This window comes from Sturnira hondurensis, unplaced genomic scaffold (assembly GCF_014824575.4).
Source record: "Sturnira hondurensis isolate 20B ecotype Veracruz unplaced genomic scaffold, ASM1482457v3 Scaffold0007865, whole genome shotgun sequence".
NCBI classification, from domain to species: domain Eukaryota; kingdom Metazoa; phylum Chordata; class Mammalia; order Chiroptera; family Phyllostomidae; genus Sturnira; species Sturnira hondurensis.
This window is the reverse complement of record NW_028080496.1, coordinates 10,023,507-10,039,786: the sequence shown is the minus strand read 5'-3', so window position 1 is coordinate 10,039,786 and position 16,280 is coordinate 10,023,507. Positions and strand designations below refer to the sequence as shown.

General features: G+C 52.4%; 1 protein-coding gene across 3 annotated transcripts in view; it reads left to right on the top strand.

Annotated features, from left to right (window-relative positions):
• TTC23 (tetratricopeptide repeat domain 23) overlaps positions 1-16,280 on the top strand; it is a 47,451-nt gene that overhangs the window by 29,498 nt on the left and 1,673 nt on the right. For all 3 annotated transcript variants that reach the window (XM_037053720.1, XM_037053721.1, XM_037053719.1), the window contains exons 8-9: positions 3,363-3,490; positions 5,667-5,816. In XM_037053720.1, the coding sequence (XP_036909615.1) occupies positions 3,363-3,490; positions 5,667-5,816 (278 nt within the window). The remainder of the gene's footprint in view (positions 1-3,362; positions 3,491-5,666; positions 5,817-16,280) is intronic.

Genomic DNA, 16,280 nt, shown 5'->3' with positions numbered 1-16,280 from the left:
ACCCTACTCAGCCCTCCCTTTTCTTAACTCTCCCTCCTGGGCCCTGCCTTGTCAGCTTGTCCCACGCTGGGCCCTGCCCAGCCCACTCCCTGCTCCCTGGGTGGCTGATGCTCCTTGAGTCCTGTCACCAGTGGTCCAGGGCCCCCGGAAGCCCTGGAGGACAGGAAGGTGCGGCTGCAGGGGTGGGCAGCTCTTGGGGCCAGCGAAGAAGGGGGTGTGTGGCCTCTTCTTCACTGTGCATCTGTGCTATTGGTCTCCCTTCCCAGACAGACATCCTGGGGCAGAGCTGAAACCCTATCGGGCTTTGCTTGCATCTCTGTGTCAGAACCAAGTCTGTGGCTTCGGTCCTCTCCTGGAGAGGGCCAAGGGCATGCGCACCCTGAAACCCCTTTGTGAGGCTCCAGACTTTCAGTTTGGTGCTGGTTCGTGTGCTGTGTTCAGAACTGCTCAGAAAAGCCTGCTGTTTACACACCTGACACGGCTTCAAAGGGGGTTTTAGGGCAGCTTGTGGAAAACATATGCTCCCCCAAGATGAGGAACCCGGACAACAGGCATGAGGCTGCTGGACGTCTGGCCTGGCCCTGATCGCTTCCTGGTGGTAAGCACGGTCGAGGCCAGAAGAAAGAGCCCTAGACTTCCTGGGACCACACAGCTGCCCCTCCTGGAACCCATGCCCAGGCCCTCTGAAAGAGGCCCCCCTGAAGAGGGCCCACAGCGGGGAGAAAGCCCGCCCTGGCCTTCGTCCTCAAGCTGCCCGCACACCCCACCCCAGCCCGGCAGGTTCCCTCAGGCTAGCCCCCAGCAGGCTGCGAATGGGCTCAGTCCCTTCGTGGGCTGGGTGAATGCCAAGCGAGGCTTTAAGACTTTCCGTTTTCAAATAATTCCCTGGGGTCCTTCATGCTTTTGCAGTTAGTGCAGAGTACACACTATTTCTCCACACTGTCACAAAAGGTAATTGTCACCCCGTACATGCAGGCCTCTCTTAATGAAAGTGGCCCTCGCTGTTGCAGCGCTGGCCTGGGACAGGCGGCCTCCAGCGAGCCAGCGTTACTGGGATTTATTTTAATTAAAAGTGCCCTGACCCCCAGAGGGCCAAGTCGACCCTGTATTCCCCTTGCTCTGTGAACGAAGCCTTGCTTTCTTGGGAGCTTGCAGGCGGAACAGAGTCCCCCAGGCCCTGAGGGGACCCTCGGCCACCCTGCCCACTGAGCCACACTTCCTCCCTCATCTCTGACCTTTCTGCTGCAGTGAAAATGGCAGATTCGTGGCCTCGCCCTGTGCCCCCAGGGCTCAGACGGATAAGCCCAGTCATGCTGCTCTGCTTTAGAAAATGACCTCACCCTCCGCCCAGGCCACGGGCATCAGGTTGCAGAGGATTCTAGAAGACGTTTTTAAAGATAGGGATGGCCTTGTGTACAACAAGCACACGGTGCAGGCTGGGAGGCGGCACCCCACCCACACTGCTGGGACCTTCTGTCCCTCTGGAAATCCTGCTGTCCCGTGTCCCAGATGGATGCCCCCCGTCCCCCCCCGCCCCCAGGAGAACAAATCGCTTATCAGGGCATCACTCCTTAGCTGGGCTGATTTGCTCTCCCCTCCGAGGCCGGTCCTGTGGCTCAGAGTTCAGGAAGTTAACCTGGGGGACTGGAGGGGTGAGAGAAGTCGTTCAGGGCCTGAAAGTCAGGGTCAAGATAACAGTGGTTTCACGCTGACAGACAGGGGAAGTGCCCACAGCGGCGCCCTAGACCTCTGCTCCTGGGCTACAACCCCCCCTTCCTCCACCCAGTCCTGCCTCCCTCTGACCAGAGAGACCTTCCGGGAACAGAGATGGGAAAACCCTGGACCTCTAGAAATGCTGAGGACTCCAGTGTGGAGGAGGGAAGCAGGCTGACCCCAGAGGGCAGATTTCCAGGCAGGGCCCGTCTCTACCTCCCACCAGAACGCCTAGCTTCCTCTCACCTCAGTAGTCACGCTGCCTTCAGTTAATAAATTCCTTTCTCCCTCCCCTCCCTTCCTCACTGCCGTTCTTCCAGAGATCCATCTGTGCTGACAAGCACCCTCTCTGGGAAATGTGAATTGGTCTTCCTGAGTCAGAGTTTATAGCCGTTTACACGCTAGTCTGAATTAGGCAGAACAGCTTCCTTTCTCCCAGCATCCCTGTGAGATCAGCTCCACTAAGGGAAAGGAGCAGGCAGCAATCAGGTTTAGGGGACTCGCTTCAGTGGGGGTGCTCTTGGGGGGCAGCTGGTCAGCGTGTGACCACTCGGGGTTGGAACCATAAAAGGTGGGAGAATTTGACAAGGGGTGGAAAGGTGTCAAGCGCGGCTGTGGCCACCTGGGTCTGAGAGATGGGGTTCTTACCCAGAAAGGGGAGGGAAGTGCGCCCCATCCCTTTGGGCAGCCCGTCTTTGAGCACACCACCACTGCTTCTGCTGAAACCCAGGGTCTGAAAGCCGGTCCCCGCCTGTTCCTCCCCACCTCCTTCCTGCACCCTTCACAGCCACTGGTATTTATAGAAAAGGCTCATCTGTGGAGGGAAACGAGGTTGAGACTCAGAAAGATCCTTGCCAGTAAAGAAGGGCTTGGCTCCCTTCTTTGGTTCACTTCCAATTAGACAGAAAACGAACATATCAAGATCTTCCACTCCTGAACATCCACATTAATTTCGAGACATGGAATGGTGATGTCTATCGCAGTTTGAGAGCCAACAAAATGAATGCCACATCGTGCTCACGTCAGCTGTCATCAGAGTAATCAACATTAATGCTTAGTTTGAGCGGTAAATCTGGGACGTCATCCCCCATGAGTCAGCTCTGAGTACAAAGGATGCAATACTTTTTTTTTTTAAGATTTCATTTATTTATTTTTAGAGAGGGGAAGGGAGAGAGGAAGAGAGAGAGAGACATCAATGTGTGATTGCCTCTCATGCGCCTCCTACCGGGGACTTGGCCCACAACCCAGGCATGTGCCCTGATAGGGAATTGAACCGGCAACCTTTTGGTTCACAGGCCTGTGCTCAGTCCACTGAGCCACACCAGCCAGGGCAAGGGGGTTTCTTACTGAGCCTGGAAACTTACCGACACCGTCAGTCCCGGCTATAGTTTGCTTTCATGCATCACTGGGGAGAGTTGGGGTACGTGAAAACCCGAGGAAAACACATGGCCATATCCTTTTGAGACCTAAATCTTTTCTGATGAGACTGGCAGCTTAATGGGAGAAAGACAGTTTCCTTAACTGGGTTCCCTTATTCAAATGCTCATTATCTTCAAATAGTTCCGCGCCACTGAAGGCACATTTATTCCGTTTCCATTTCAAATTGGCTAGCGGTTTTCGCAGTTGTTGCTGTGACGCTTTTTCTGCAGACGTGGCGGAGCAGTACTTCCAAAAGAGCCTGGACAAGCTTAAGGGTGCTGAGGGGGCGGCGAAAGCCAAGTTTCTTTCCATTCAAGATGAATACTGCCATTTTCTCCAAGCCAGCGGGCAAGAAGAGGTGAGTCTGGACTGAAGCTGACTAGTTATTTTTACATGTGCAGCCCAGTTGGTATCCAAAGGGCCACTCACCCCTTTGTTCTGCAAGCATCCGGCAGGCACCTACTGTGTGCATGGCACACAACTGGCCCCCGGGACGTGGGGGAATGAGGCCATGTGGACACTGTCAGGCAGCTTCCAGACCCCTGCAAGGTTGTTTACACAGGCTGGAGCGTGGTCCTCCCCACCCCCTGCCCACCACCCTGTGCCCACCAAACGTGGCAGCCTGGCTGGTTCTCACCCTCGGTGCAGCTCCCTACCCTTCTTTCATCCTCTCTCCGTTGGCCCACTCACCGCGGGTTCCAGCTGCAGTGGGCCAAGGAGGGCTGGACCCAAGGATAGGCCCAGCACGATGAGCAAGGGCCATCCCACAGCCTGCACCTGGACTGGAACCCTGCGCCAACAGGGAGGTGATCTCGCGGGAGGAAAATGCGTGGTGAGGTAAAATTTAAGTGAGGGTCCCTCTTGGGTTTATCTTCTGGTTATGCCTCTTGCCTGCTCTAGAACCTTCTCTGAGCTCCTCCGCCTGGCCCAGAGGCCTCCACTACCAGGCCAGCCCGTGACTCCGCCTGGTCTCTCCTGGCTCCCCTTCCGACTTTCTCAGCTGCAGCCAGATAGGTCCGCCCACTGGCCTTGGACCTGCCATGGGCTCCTCCCATCCCACGCCCCCCCACCCCTTGTTTCCCACACCCTCTTCGTACTCCCCTCTCCACTCACCTTTCCCTACTCCCCAAGGCTGACTCCGTAGGTCTTCGCAGCCCCTGTGGTATCTCTGCCGTTGCCACCGCAACTTGCCACTCAGGTTCACATGCTCCTCTCTCTAGTTCCCCCAGTCAGGCCGACACTGGCACGGGAAGCTTCCTCTAGGAAATACAGTCGGGCTGTGTCCTCCTCCAGCCCGGCAGCCACCTCCCAGCCCTGCACCACGCCGAGTCCTTGCTCACAGGTGTCCCTGGGTGTGGCGAGCTTTAGCATCCGCCAAGGCCCCCCATGCACTGAGGTGGGTCACATGTTCCTGGTGGACGCAGTGTCTCTGTCCCTTCCTGGGGGCCCTCTTTCCACCTGGGAAATTTTTCTGCCCCATCGGCGCCTTTGCTGCAGTTCCCCAAACACCTTGTCCTATTACTGCCAACACAGGAGTGAGGCCGTGCGAGCTCCTTCTGTCCGGAGAAGCTGTCAGGACGCGTTCAAGCTGGCGTGGCGGGGCAGCCCCCTCCCCCGGCCCCTGCTTGCGCTAGCTCTGAAACTCAGCGTCTCCGTTCTGCAGCTGCGAACTCGCCTTGTGGCAGATCCTAGAAGAATTTCAGGAGGAATGTGGGATGTCCATAGAGGGTTTCCCCTCTGTGCGTCTTCGTGTCTGATTACTATCAGAAGATACTGGTTTCTGACCAACTCGTGTTTTTTGTTCCCTGTTGGTATAAATAAATCAGAAAGCCCAAACAAAATGTCAACTATATTTAATTTTTTAGCATGTTGGAATGTTTGCTTTCAGTCTCATACACGGTGGCTTATGAGAAATAGAAAGCCCTGCAGTGTGTTTGGGACGTTCTGTAAATGGGAAGGTCACCAGGAAATGGTAGTTCTCACTGAGGCGCGGATGTCACGGCCCCCAGAGGGAGGGCACCCTGCCTGCCACCAGAGAGGATGAAAGTCTCTGGCCGACTCAGATCCTGTCTCTGCCACTGACGAGCTGTCCAACTGTGGGCCAGTTGCTCGGCAGAACTGTGCCTCAGTTTCCTCCTCTGTCAAATGTCCTGCCTGGAGGAGGCCGTGAGAATTCAGTGAGGTCACACGTGTCAGCTCTTTAGCATGGCTCTTGTCACCCAAAGGACACATCCACGTAGCTTTTTCTTCTTACTACTCAGCCAAGAGGGGCTTTTCCCATCCCCGGAGTGGCTTTTCCCCACGTGTCTTTATGCGTCCTCTCTTCCTACCTCACACCTCCCCCTACTCCGTGGGGGCCACCTCTGCCTCCTATTTAACCAGAGGAAAGAAGGCTCAGCTCGTGAGACAGTCAACCCAAACCCATTGTCCTCAGAAGGGAAAATACCCGGGAGCCACGTCACTTTCTGGAGAGGACTTGACCTTCATCAGCCTTGGAACTTCTGTAACCAGACAGCTTTCTGTTCCTGTCGCAGAGAGCAACCTCGATCCTGAGAGCGTCCCTGGAGGCCAAAGTCGAGGTGTTCGGCGATCTCAGCCCCGAGGTGGCAGAGACGTACCGGCTCCTGGGCGAGGCCGACCTGGCACAGGGGAACCTCGGCGGAGCCCACAGGAAACTGAGCAAGGTAAGGCTGGAGCGGCACCACTGCAGGGAAAGGCCTCGCTCCCTCCCTCATGCTCTTTTTAAGTGGAGCATTTTAAGCCCTGGTTGGAGGGCTCAGTGGTTTGGAGCGTCATCCTGTACACCAAAAGGTCGTGGGTTTCATTCCCGGTCTGGGCACATACCTTGGTTATGGGTTCAATCCCCTGTTGGGGTGCATATGGGAGGCAGCTGATCGATGTTTCTCTCTCTGTCTCCCTTCCCCTCTCTCTAAAATTAATGAACATATCCTTGGGTGAGGATTAAAAAAATAAATAAAATCAGTGGTCCTTAATAAAGGGCTTATTTACACAAGATGACTTCACTTTCATAGTTGACTTAAACTAACTTTTTCAGTAAAAGCATTAGTAATCCTCTTATACACATATATTTTTTAATGAATTATCAATTTTTTTGCCACGCAAATACATTTTTAATTGTCATGTAGTATAATTTATCGATCTTTTTTATTATTCTCTCTGTATACCCTTATACAGCACTTATATATTTTATTTCTGTTTTAATTTGGAGTTTATGTGTATAGTTGTTGTGAGGTATGGATCTAACGTTATCTTTTTATTTATTTTTTTAAACGGCCCCCCAGGTGTCTAGCACCTTTTTACTAAAGAGCCTGGCGATGGGAGGTAACACCTTCATCATATACTGCATTTCTGTGTGTCCTTGAGTCTGTTTCTGCCTGTCTCTCCCGTTCCACTGTTCTCCGTTTATTCAAATGCCCGTTCCTCATTGTTTTCAATGTAGAGATTTCTGGGCCCGATCTGATAGGACTAGACATGGCTCTTGGGTTTTCTCCTCCTAGAATATCAGGTTTTGTAGGTATTCGAGCATGTTTCTCTTCCACCTGAATTTTAGTGTCCCTTCATCTGACTGCATAAAAAGTTTGGTGGTATTTTTAGGCGATCTGTGTTATTTGTAAATGAACTTCAGGAGAATGGACATCTTTATCACATGGCGAGTCATTTTACTCAAGAATGGGGATTTCTTTCTACTCCTGGGTGTCTACTTTGGTATCAGTTAGGCACATTTTGAAGGGTACGTTTTATAGGTTTTGCCCTTTTCTTGTTAGGTTGATTTCTAAGCATTTCATCTTCTTTAATACGATTGTACATGGAGTTTTATCCACTATTATAACTTTCATCTGGTTATTGTGTATGAAGACTTTGGTTTCTCTATATTAGTTTTATATTCTGCTAACTTACTTATTTCTTCTCTTACCCGAATCGATTTGAGAATTGATTCTCTCAGGTTCACCAGGCATTCTATTACATCATCTGCAAATAGTTTTACGTACTGTTTTTCAATTCTTATGGCTCTGATCGATTTTTCTTGCCTAATTGCATTGGCTCATACCTCCAGTACAATAATAAATAGTAGTGGAGAGAGCAGAGAGCAACCTCGTCCTGAGAGTGTCCATTGCTAGTGGAAGCTAGTGAACAAGTCCAACGATAGTGGACATCATTGTCTTGTTCCTGGTCTTAGTGGAAATGTCTCCTTGGATTCTTCATTTAGTAGATGGCTGGCTTTAGAACTAAGGTTTATATATTTTATCATGTTACGGAAGCAGCCATTCTATTTTCATAAGTAGTTTTTTTTTTTTGTTAGGAATGTATTGGATTTTATTAAATGTTTTTCAAGTATTGTTGGAGATAATCCAATGATTCTTCTTAGATCACTTAATATAGTGCATTTTATTATGGCCTGAAACCTACCTCACATTCCTGGAATAGATGCCCTTGGTCTTGATGAATTATATTTTCTTAATACAAGGTTGAGTATGTTTTGAATATTTATTTTAAGGTCTTTAAACCAATATTTATATTTGTTTAAGTATCAATATTTGCTTCATAAAGATAATTTGGAAGTTTACCTTTATGTTCTATGTGCTGAAGGAATTTGTGCAGCGTTAAAACTACGTCAAAAAACTACAAACCTAGTCTTTAGAGGTTTGTACTTCCTCTGAAACTCTTTAGGGCTAGTACTTCCTTTATGGGGAACTTGGTTGACAATTTTCTTTATTCGGCCAAAAAATTGGTTTGTTGTTGTTTTTTAATCTCTCATGGGGTCATTTTGGTGACCTGTTTCCAGGTAACCGTTTCATTTGCATATTCAGATTGATTGGCATAGAGATTTGCAAAGTATTCTCATGAATTTTTTTAATGGTTGTTTCCCCCTTATTATATCTTAGTTTATATTTGAATTTCTCTCACTGTTCGCTGGGTGGGGGCACAGGGCTTCAGGGAAGGTATTTAATGCACAGCCCTGTAAAGAGTGTGGCCTGGGAGAGGCAGGGGTTCCCCGGGCTGGATTGGGTGGCGGGGAGTGGCGGTGGGCTGGGGGCTGGAGAGTGAAACCCGTTTAAGAAGCTGTCAGGGAGCAAGGCTCTGCAGCCGAGTGTGCAGGTTAAGGGGCTCAGACTCGACCCTTCGGGCAGCGGTCCCCAATGGCAGCCTGTGCAGGCCAAGGCCTGTTTTTCTATGGCCCACGACTTTACAGTGCTTCTTACGGGGGATCATACAGTCTGCAGTCATACAGATGATATAAACTGATCTGATGACGGGAAACGCTGATGCTGAACCCCTATGGAAGTGTCATTCCCTCTCCCCCAAAATCCATTCTTCTCCTTAGAAGCAGATCATGAAAGGCATTGCTTGTTATTATATCCTGAATTTCACCGATAAACTTTGTGGAACGTTTTGTCTCTCGTTACCTAAGGACCCACGTAGGAACCTCGATTTTGGTCTGTCGGCACATGGAGCCTGTACAGCAGGCCTATATTTGGATTTGGGTTTGTTTGTTTTTTAATCCCTGTGAGGATGGTGTTGAGAATGCAGTGGAGTGGCCCAAGAACTGGACCAAGAGGCCTCAGTTTTCTCATCTGTAAAATGGAGACAACACGCACCCTCCAGCCATCCCACGGTTGTTCTGGGGTGGGACGAGGCGAGGCTCGTCGGGCTGTTTAGATCAGCACCAGGCCCTGCTGGGTACAGAGGGCAGGTAAAGACAGGAGGGAGGAGAAGACAGAGCTTTCCCGGCCCGTGGGCCTCTCTACTATCCTTCCCCTTGCTCATTTCTCCCCCAAGGTGTGGGGGTGAAATGGGGAAAAGCTTTCTGAACGTCCAGCCTAGCCACACAAGTCCAGGCAGGAGAGGGGCCCCAGAAAACGGGGGGAGGCAGCAGATGGTAGCAGATACACAAGAAACGTGAGCAGGGGCCACCCAGACTTTCAACGGGCCCTGCTGGCTCTGGCCAGGCTGGGCTGGTACCTTGACCGACCATGTGCTTAGGGCCAGGCTCGCTGCTGCCAAAGGCAGCTTATTCATCCGTCTGGATCCCCACAGTAGTCCGGCAAGCCAGACCTTACTAGCCTTGCTTTACTGACAAGGGGCCTCTAGGAGTTAAGCAAGTAAATTGTCTATGGGCTGGTTACTCCAAAAAAAAAAAAAAGCCCACCTTTTTCCTTTACACCAGTAGTTCAAGAAGCCTGAGTCTTAAACCCCCTGCTTCAGGGTCTCCTTCTGAAGCAGAGCCTGGGGCTGGGTCCAGGGCCCGGGGGTCTGCACTGTGCTCCTGGGGGAAGTTTAAGAGTCACTGTCCTGGCCCGTGCCTGCCCTCAGGGCTGAAAATCAGCTCCGTTTCAAGAGACTCTCAGGTTTCATCACCTCTAAAACCTGCAGTGGAAGCTGGTGACATTTTTCCCCTTTAATCTGACTTCATTACCCACCAGTCTGAAAACAATGGCTTTGGCATTTTAAAGGTCTCTGGCCACATGCCAGAATCTGAGAGAAAGGGTTGAACTTGTGTTCCCGTGGGTGGCGTGCACTGCGGTACACGCAGACCTCATTTCCAGTCCTCCACGTGTGCCCATAGGAGGCAGGGCTTGCCACTCCCCGGACACCGAGGAGCACATGGGCCGGAAGCAGGCCTTTCCCGTCCGCTGCGGAACTGGACATTCCCAAATGCCATATTTAGCCATAAGTCCCATGAAGCCGGCCGCCGCTTTGGNGGGGTCCAGGGCCCGGGGGTTTGCACTGTGCTCCTGGGGGAAGTTTAAGAGTCACCGTCCTGGCCCGTGCCCGCCCTCAGGGCCGAAAATCAGCTCCGTTTCAAGAGACTCTCAGGTTTCATCACCTCTAAAACCTGCAGTGGAAGCTGGTGACATTTTCCCCCTTTAATATGGCCTCATTACCCACCAGTCTGAAAACAATGGCTTTGGCATTTTAAAGGTCTCTGGCCACATGCCAGAATCTGAGAGAAAGGGTTGAACTTGTGTTCCCGTGGGTGGCGTGCACTGCGGTACACGCAGACCTCATTTCCAGTCCTCCACGTGTGCCCATAGGAGGCAGGGCTTGCCACTCCCCGGACACCGAGGAGCACATGGGCCGGAAGCAGGCCTTTCCCGTCCGCTGCGGAACTGGACATTCCCAAATGCCATATTTAGCCATAAGTCCCATGAAGCCGGCCGCCGCTTTGGCAAGCTCCCGGCCCGGTCTTCCTCTTGTTTTTATCACAACAGCCCCAGCCCCCAACTCTTCAGCTTCAGCTGTGATATCACAACAGCTTCAGGCCCCAACTCTTTCAACTCCGGCTCAGGAACCACCGAACACAGGCCCTTCCAGGTGCCTGCCCTGTCATGTCGCATGGTGGGGGCCTGGTCCCCAGGGCAGAAAAATCAGGGAGGCCTGAGACACAAAGCAGACAGCGGGATTGAATTACTGAGAGGAAAACCAAGTTATTGATCTGCCTTCCGGAGGCGTGTGCCCGGGGGCGGGAGCAGGGAAGGGGAGAATTCCACGCACTCCAGATGGAAATTTCCACAGCAGAAGTTCACATGCTTCGGCAACGGAGAGACCCGGCTTGATTCTGGGATGGGCGTCCCAGCCAACATGTCCATCCAGGTGACGGGATGCAAAAGAGAATCCCTGAAGGCCGTCTGCTCGGTCAGTGGCCTCTCAGGACAGGTCCTGGCCCCAGTGACCGTGTGAGGTCAGGCCTGCGTCCCCTCTTAACCTGGCCTGCCTGTTCAGTGCTGTCATCCCCAGGGTTCCGTCTGCTTCCTGCCTACTTTACAGCTGTGAGCATTTCCGTGAAAGAATTAACAGAATTTTTTGTGACCCCCTTCTCCAAGACATCCAAAGCCCCCTATAAAATATCCTCTGAAGAAAGGAGGTAGAAATCGGTTTTTATTCATAGATTCCAGGTGACAAAGCCATCCCTGGAAGCTTCTTATGTGTCTGGCACAAGTCAAGACAGGATCCTTGAAAACACATCAGTTTGCCAAGTGCCAGCCTTTCCTCCAACTGGCCACACGCTCGGAGCCTCTGACAGGCAGCTGTGTGTGTTACGCACAGCGCATGCCCTGCCGTTCCATCGGCGGCCACGTCACCTGTCCTTTCCCTTCAGTGGACGTGGTGTTTTCCTCGGGGCCTGGATACGGGGGTCCGGGGTGGGTTTGGGGTTCCCACAGAGCCCCGTGTCGGCCCCCAGGTTTCCATGGGGAGTCTCATTTGTCCTCGACCCTGCTTTACTAGGTCCTCGTGGTTTAACCTGCTGTTGGGCTGTGGCAGTCGCCTCCTCAAGGCCTTTTTGAAGGAAAGGAAGGCCAGGGTGACATTAATTTCATACACAAAACCCTGTTTCTCGAGTTGAGAAACATGCTTAAACGTGCATCATCTCTCGTTAGCAGAGCTTTGTCAGTCAGTTGTCCTGTAAGCACGGGAGCTGAGGGTAAAGGGATCAAGGTCACCGCCATTCGTAACCTCCCGTGGGGAGCCGGGGATCCTCCCTTGCGTGCCGCAGGTGGGGTGGAAATGAGAATTCCAGGGCCCCAGGCCACAGCCTGCCAGGTAGGGTTGATCTCCCAGGGCTCCGTGGGTAAGTTTTACAGCCCAGGCCCGGCACCCTCCCCTTTGCTGCCCCCTAGAGAGCACGGACGGGCAGTGCACACAGACCACCGTCGACAAGGCCCTGCATCACAGATCTCCCTGTGGCAAGGCCTGACTAGTTTCCACATCAGCACGGAGGTCCGGAGCAGGCAGAACCCTGGACCAGAACAGGGACAGCCCAGCCTGGCCCAAGGCTGGAGAGCCATCAGCACCTCCCTGCAGGCAGGAGAACCATGAGTTTATGGGAGGGTGGCCAGGGATGGAGGCAAAGGCAGAACTCGGCCACATAAATTCAGGGTGACCTTAAACAAGCAGACAGTGGGTACGGACTGCACCGACTCCAGAAGGGCCGAGCCCCGTGGCTGGGCTCCAGGTTGCCGGGGCGACGTGCCAGAAAAAGGCAGCTCAGAGGCTTAGCCGTGAGCGGGTCTGACCTGCGTCTCTTCTTCTGTCTGGCTCAGACACAAGCAGGTCCAGCTTTGAAACCCAGGGCAGGCTGTATGCCTTCAGACACAGCCTTCACTTCTGTGTGGGCCCACGGCCGGACCCCTGTCCGCAGCCAGCCCTGCTGACAGGTCTGCTGTCAGAAGGCTGGTGTCACAGCTCTCCTGGGGAAAGATGGCCGTAGCTTGCTCTGAGAGAGTGGCCAGGGCATGGAGCCAAGTTATGGGGGCGTCGGGGGACGTTAATAAGGATAGCAAGCCCTCGGCCCTTGGCAACCCGGAGGTGAGGAGTGAGGGAGCGGCACTGTGTAGACACTCGGCGAGGGGCAGTGCCTGGGCTGCCCACCCTGTCCTGCTCACCTTCCTTGTCCCTCCTAGTCCCATGACCCCTGCCCATTCCCCCTGTAACACTGTTTCTCTCCTGGGAGCCTTCCCGCCCTCCTGAGTAGCAGGGCTCAGGGTTCTCGGTAAGGGAGCTACAAGGGTGTGTGTGTGGGGGAGAGAGAGAGAGAGAGAGATGCAAGCTGAGCCTCTGCCCCGGACCCCAGCACCACCACCACCTCCCCCAGCCCGGCCCCCTTCACCTGGCTGACTCCCCACCCTGGGGGTCTCAACCTGAGCGTCAGCCATCACTGACCCAGGTACCCTGTGCTGCCAGCAGCACCTTTGTTCTGCTCCTTCACGGCCCCATGTTCTTTCTTTCTTTTCCATAGCTCTTAGCACAAGCTGTTATGACATGTTTACAGTGTCTGGCCCCCCTACTGCACTGGGAGCCCCGCGGGAGCGAGGCCCACACCTGCCCATGCTCTGCCCCGTCACTGATGCGGGCACGGGGCTGGCGTGTCGCAGGGGCTGAGCGAGCATCCGCTGCAGGCACGCACGTGCACAGCGGAGATGCAGCTGCAGCCTGGACGAGGCTGGGCCCATGGGCTCGGGAACCCCCAGCGCCCCCACCCGTGACCCTGTCTCCACAGGAAAATGCTCTCCAACGGATCGTGCTGTGGCTTGTCCTTTTGGTCCCCCGAGTCCATTACTAAAGGAATCATTTCTGCCTGCCTTGTAAGATTACTATTACATGAAAGCATATTTTTGTTTTTCTAGACACTTAAGACATTTCACGCTTGCACAGATGTGGGGTTCTGGTGTCTCTTTCTTAACAGGAGCCTTGAGATTTGAATGAAAACGGAAGCCGGATTCCTGAGTTTCTAGATGATTTTCCCTCCTTGGACATAGGCTAGCATCAAGAACAGTGATTCTTTTTTTTTCTAATGTGCCTTTCTCTGGCTTTGCTTTTTGTTTCATATAAAGATGAAATACAAGCTTGTCAGGGACTGAAAAATTGTGCCTTTCCTGATTTCCTGTGACTGAGTCCGGTGGCCTCACCCCTGAGAGAGGGCTCTTCAGCCACGGCCCCTGCCGAACGCCCTCTGTTAACAAAGAGAAAGTGGTCCCTCAGCGCTCTCACTGGGTGACATTCCCCCAGAGAAATTAGGCTGTGATCCCAGAACTCGAGGCCAGAGTGGGCTGAGGGAGGGTGGGAGGGCTGTGACCCCCGCAGTCCCCGTCTGCATCTGCAGGGGGCGCTGCCGTGGATGTAACCACCGATTGTCAGAGATCCACCCCTCCCCCCCAAAAAACAACCCAGAAAATAAGCTTTTTTGTGAGTTGGGGTGTTTAATTATGGTGGGTTTTTAAAAAGGTTTTATTTACTTACTTTTAGAGAGAGAGGAAGGGAAGGAGAAAGAAAGGGGGAGAAACATCAGTGTGCGGTTGCCTCTCGTGTGCCCCTACTGGAGAACTGGTCCACAACCCAGGCATGTGCCCTGACTGGGAATCGAACTGGTGACCCTTTGGTTCGCAGGCTGGTGCTCAATCCCCTGAGCCATACCAGCCAGGGCTAACTATTGTGGTTTTCTAAAGCCAGAGTAAATTGAGTCAGCTGACCTTCGCCCCACAGCTGCCACCGAGCGACCCCTCTGTCACTGGGACGGGTGTGAGTTCTGGGACACGGAGGTCAGCCACCACCTGGACGGCAGCAACCGGACGGCCGCTTCTCAGCCTCCTGGGCTCTGGGGCTCCCTAGAAACCTGGCTTCCCAAAGTCAAAGTCACATCAAAAATAAGGGTTAAAGTCCACATTGCACCCTTAAGATTGTGTCTTAGCAACTCTGGCTCCTGAGAGAGAGCAGCGTGTGGGGAGCAGTGCTCTTTGCACTGGCGAGCTTGCCCGGTGATGATGGTGGCGCTTCGTCACCATCGTGAGCTGCCTCGTGCCAGAGGCTTCCACTGTTGACATGTGTGTCCCGGGGGCCCTGCAGTCCCACTGCGCCATATAAGATTCCTCAGTTGACCTATTTGTTCAATTATTGAATCATTCATTCATTCAGCAAATATTGCATCTACTCATGTGCTGGGGACCATGTGAGGCCCTGGGACAAAGGCGAGCAAGACAGACATGGCCCCTGTTTGGGGACAGCCTGCAAGCTAGTATTGCCTTTCATTTTCTTTTTTTTTTTTTAAAGATTTTATTTATCTATAGAGGGGAAGGGAAGGAAAGAGGGAGAGAAATATCAATGTATGGTTGCCTTCAGCGTGTGTCCCCTGCTGGGAACTGGCCTGAAACCCAGGCATGTGCTCTGACTGGGAATCGAACCGCGATCCCCTGGTTCGCAGGCCTGGCCTCAATCCACTGAGCTACGCCAGCCAGGGCTGCCTTTCATTTTCTTGTAGAAAGCGCCTTCCTTGGTAATGAAAGAATAATAAGAACATAAATTACTTCTCCCAACCCCTGCAAATCAAATCAAAGAGAATTATGAGGGGGGACCAAAGAAAAACCAAACACTGGAATTATCTTCTGGAGGGCAGGCCCCTCGCAGTCCAGGCTTCCCCCCTCTAGGTGAGTGTTTTTGTGCTGCAGAGCTTCCCATCTGGATCAGTGCACCAGCTGGCGTCGTTGTGAGAGGCTGCGTTTGGCTTCAGGGGATTTTCTTCTGAAGACTCTTTTAATGTGTTTGCCCATTTCATGTCGGGTGATTTATGAATGCAAATGCCCACACCGTGCTGAGTGTTCAGCAGCTTTTGACCAAAAACAGCATGATCCCTGTGCCCCACCCTCCCTGTTCACCCCATCTCACCCCAAGTGACCTTTTTATTTTCCTGGATGAAAAAAGTCCTCAAAGGGAAACGTTTTGCCAATGTGCAAGAGGTGAAACAAACAACAGCGGAAGCACTAAAAGGCCTCAAAACCGACAGGTTCGAAAACTGTTTTGAGCAGTGGGAAAAAGTCTCGATAAGTGTACTATATCCAATGGAGAGTACTTTGGGGGTGACTGAAGTTTAAACATGTGAGAATAAACTCATAATTTTTTATAAATACACTCCACTTTGGGGGGAGTCTCCCCTTGTAGAGCAATGTGATGGCTCCCTGAAATTCATCTGGATACTTGGAATTTCAGGGTTTTGTCCATTTAAAGGAAAGTGAGAAACCCCCTCTAGGGGCTGGTTTCAAATGGGTGCACCGGCTCCTTGGAGGAATGTGGAACGCACGGAAGACCTTCCACACGGCGAAGGATTTCTGCTGTCAGGGCCTGGAAGTTCTTTCCCTAGCTCAGCCCGACGTCTCCAGTGCCTGGCTCCCAGCAGATTCAATGAACATTCACTGACTTTGTCAACGTCTACATCTTTAACAGAGTCAAAGTACTAGTCCACGTAAAATGCTGAAACAAAATTAGCTAAGAGCAGCTGAACATTGAAAAACTTCAATTTATGTTTCTTAGCAACATGCATGGCTATGTAGGACAGTTCCTGGTAACAGCTGGTCATGGGCGTTTCGCTTTTGAAGGAAAGTGTCTCGGAGACTCTCTCAGTGAATGGGTTTCCTGTCCCGGTGGCTGGGGTGGCCTCCCCAGGAAGTCATCAAATGGGATTAAGTAGGGGCCGAGGGTGTTTCTCTTAGTTCACACCTCTCAGCATCTCTTCTCAGGGCAGCTGGAATTTTTGAGCAATCTCCTTAGGGAGGATAAGGAGCCTTAAAACAAAATCCATGAATTCCAAGAAGACAAGAGTCTTGATTGCGATCCAAGACACAGGAGGGGATGGAGCTCGC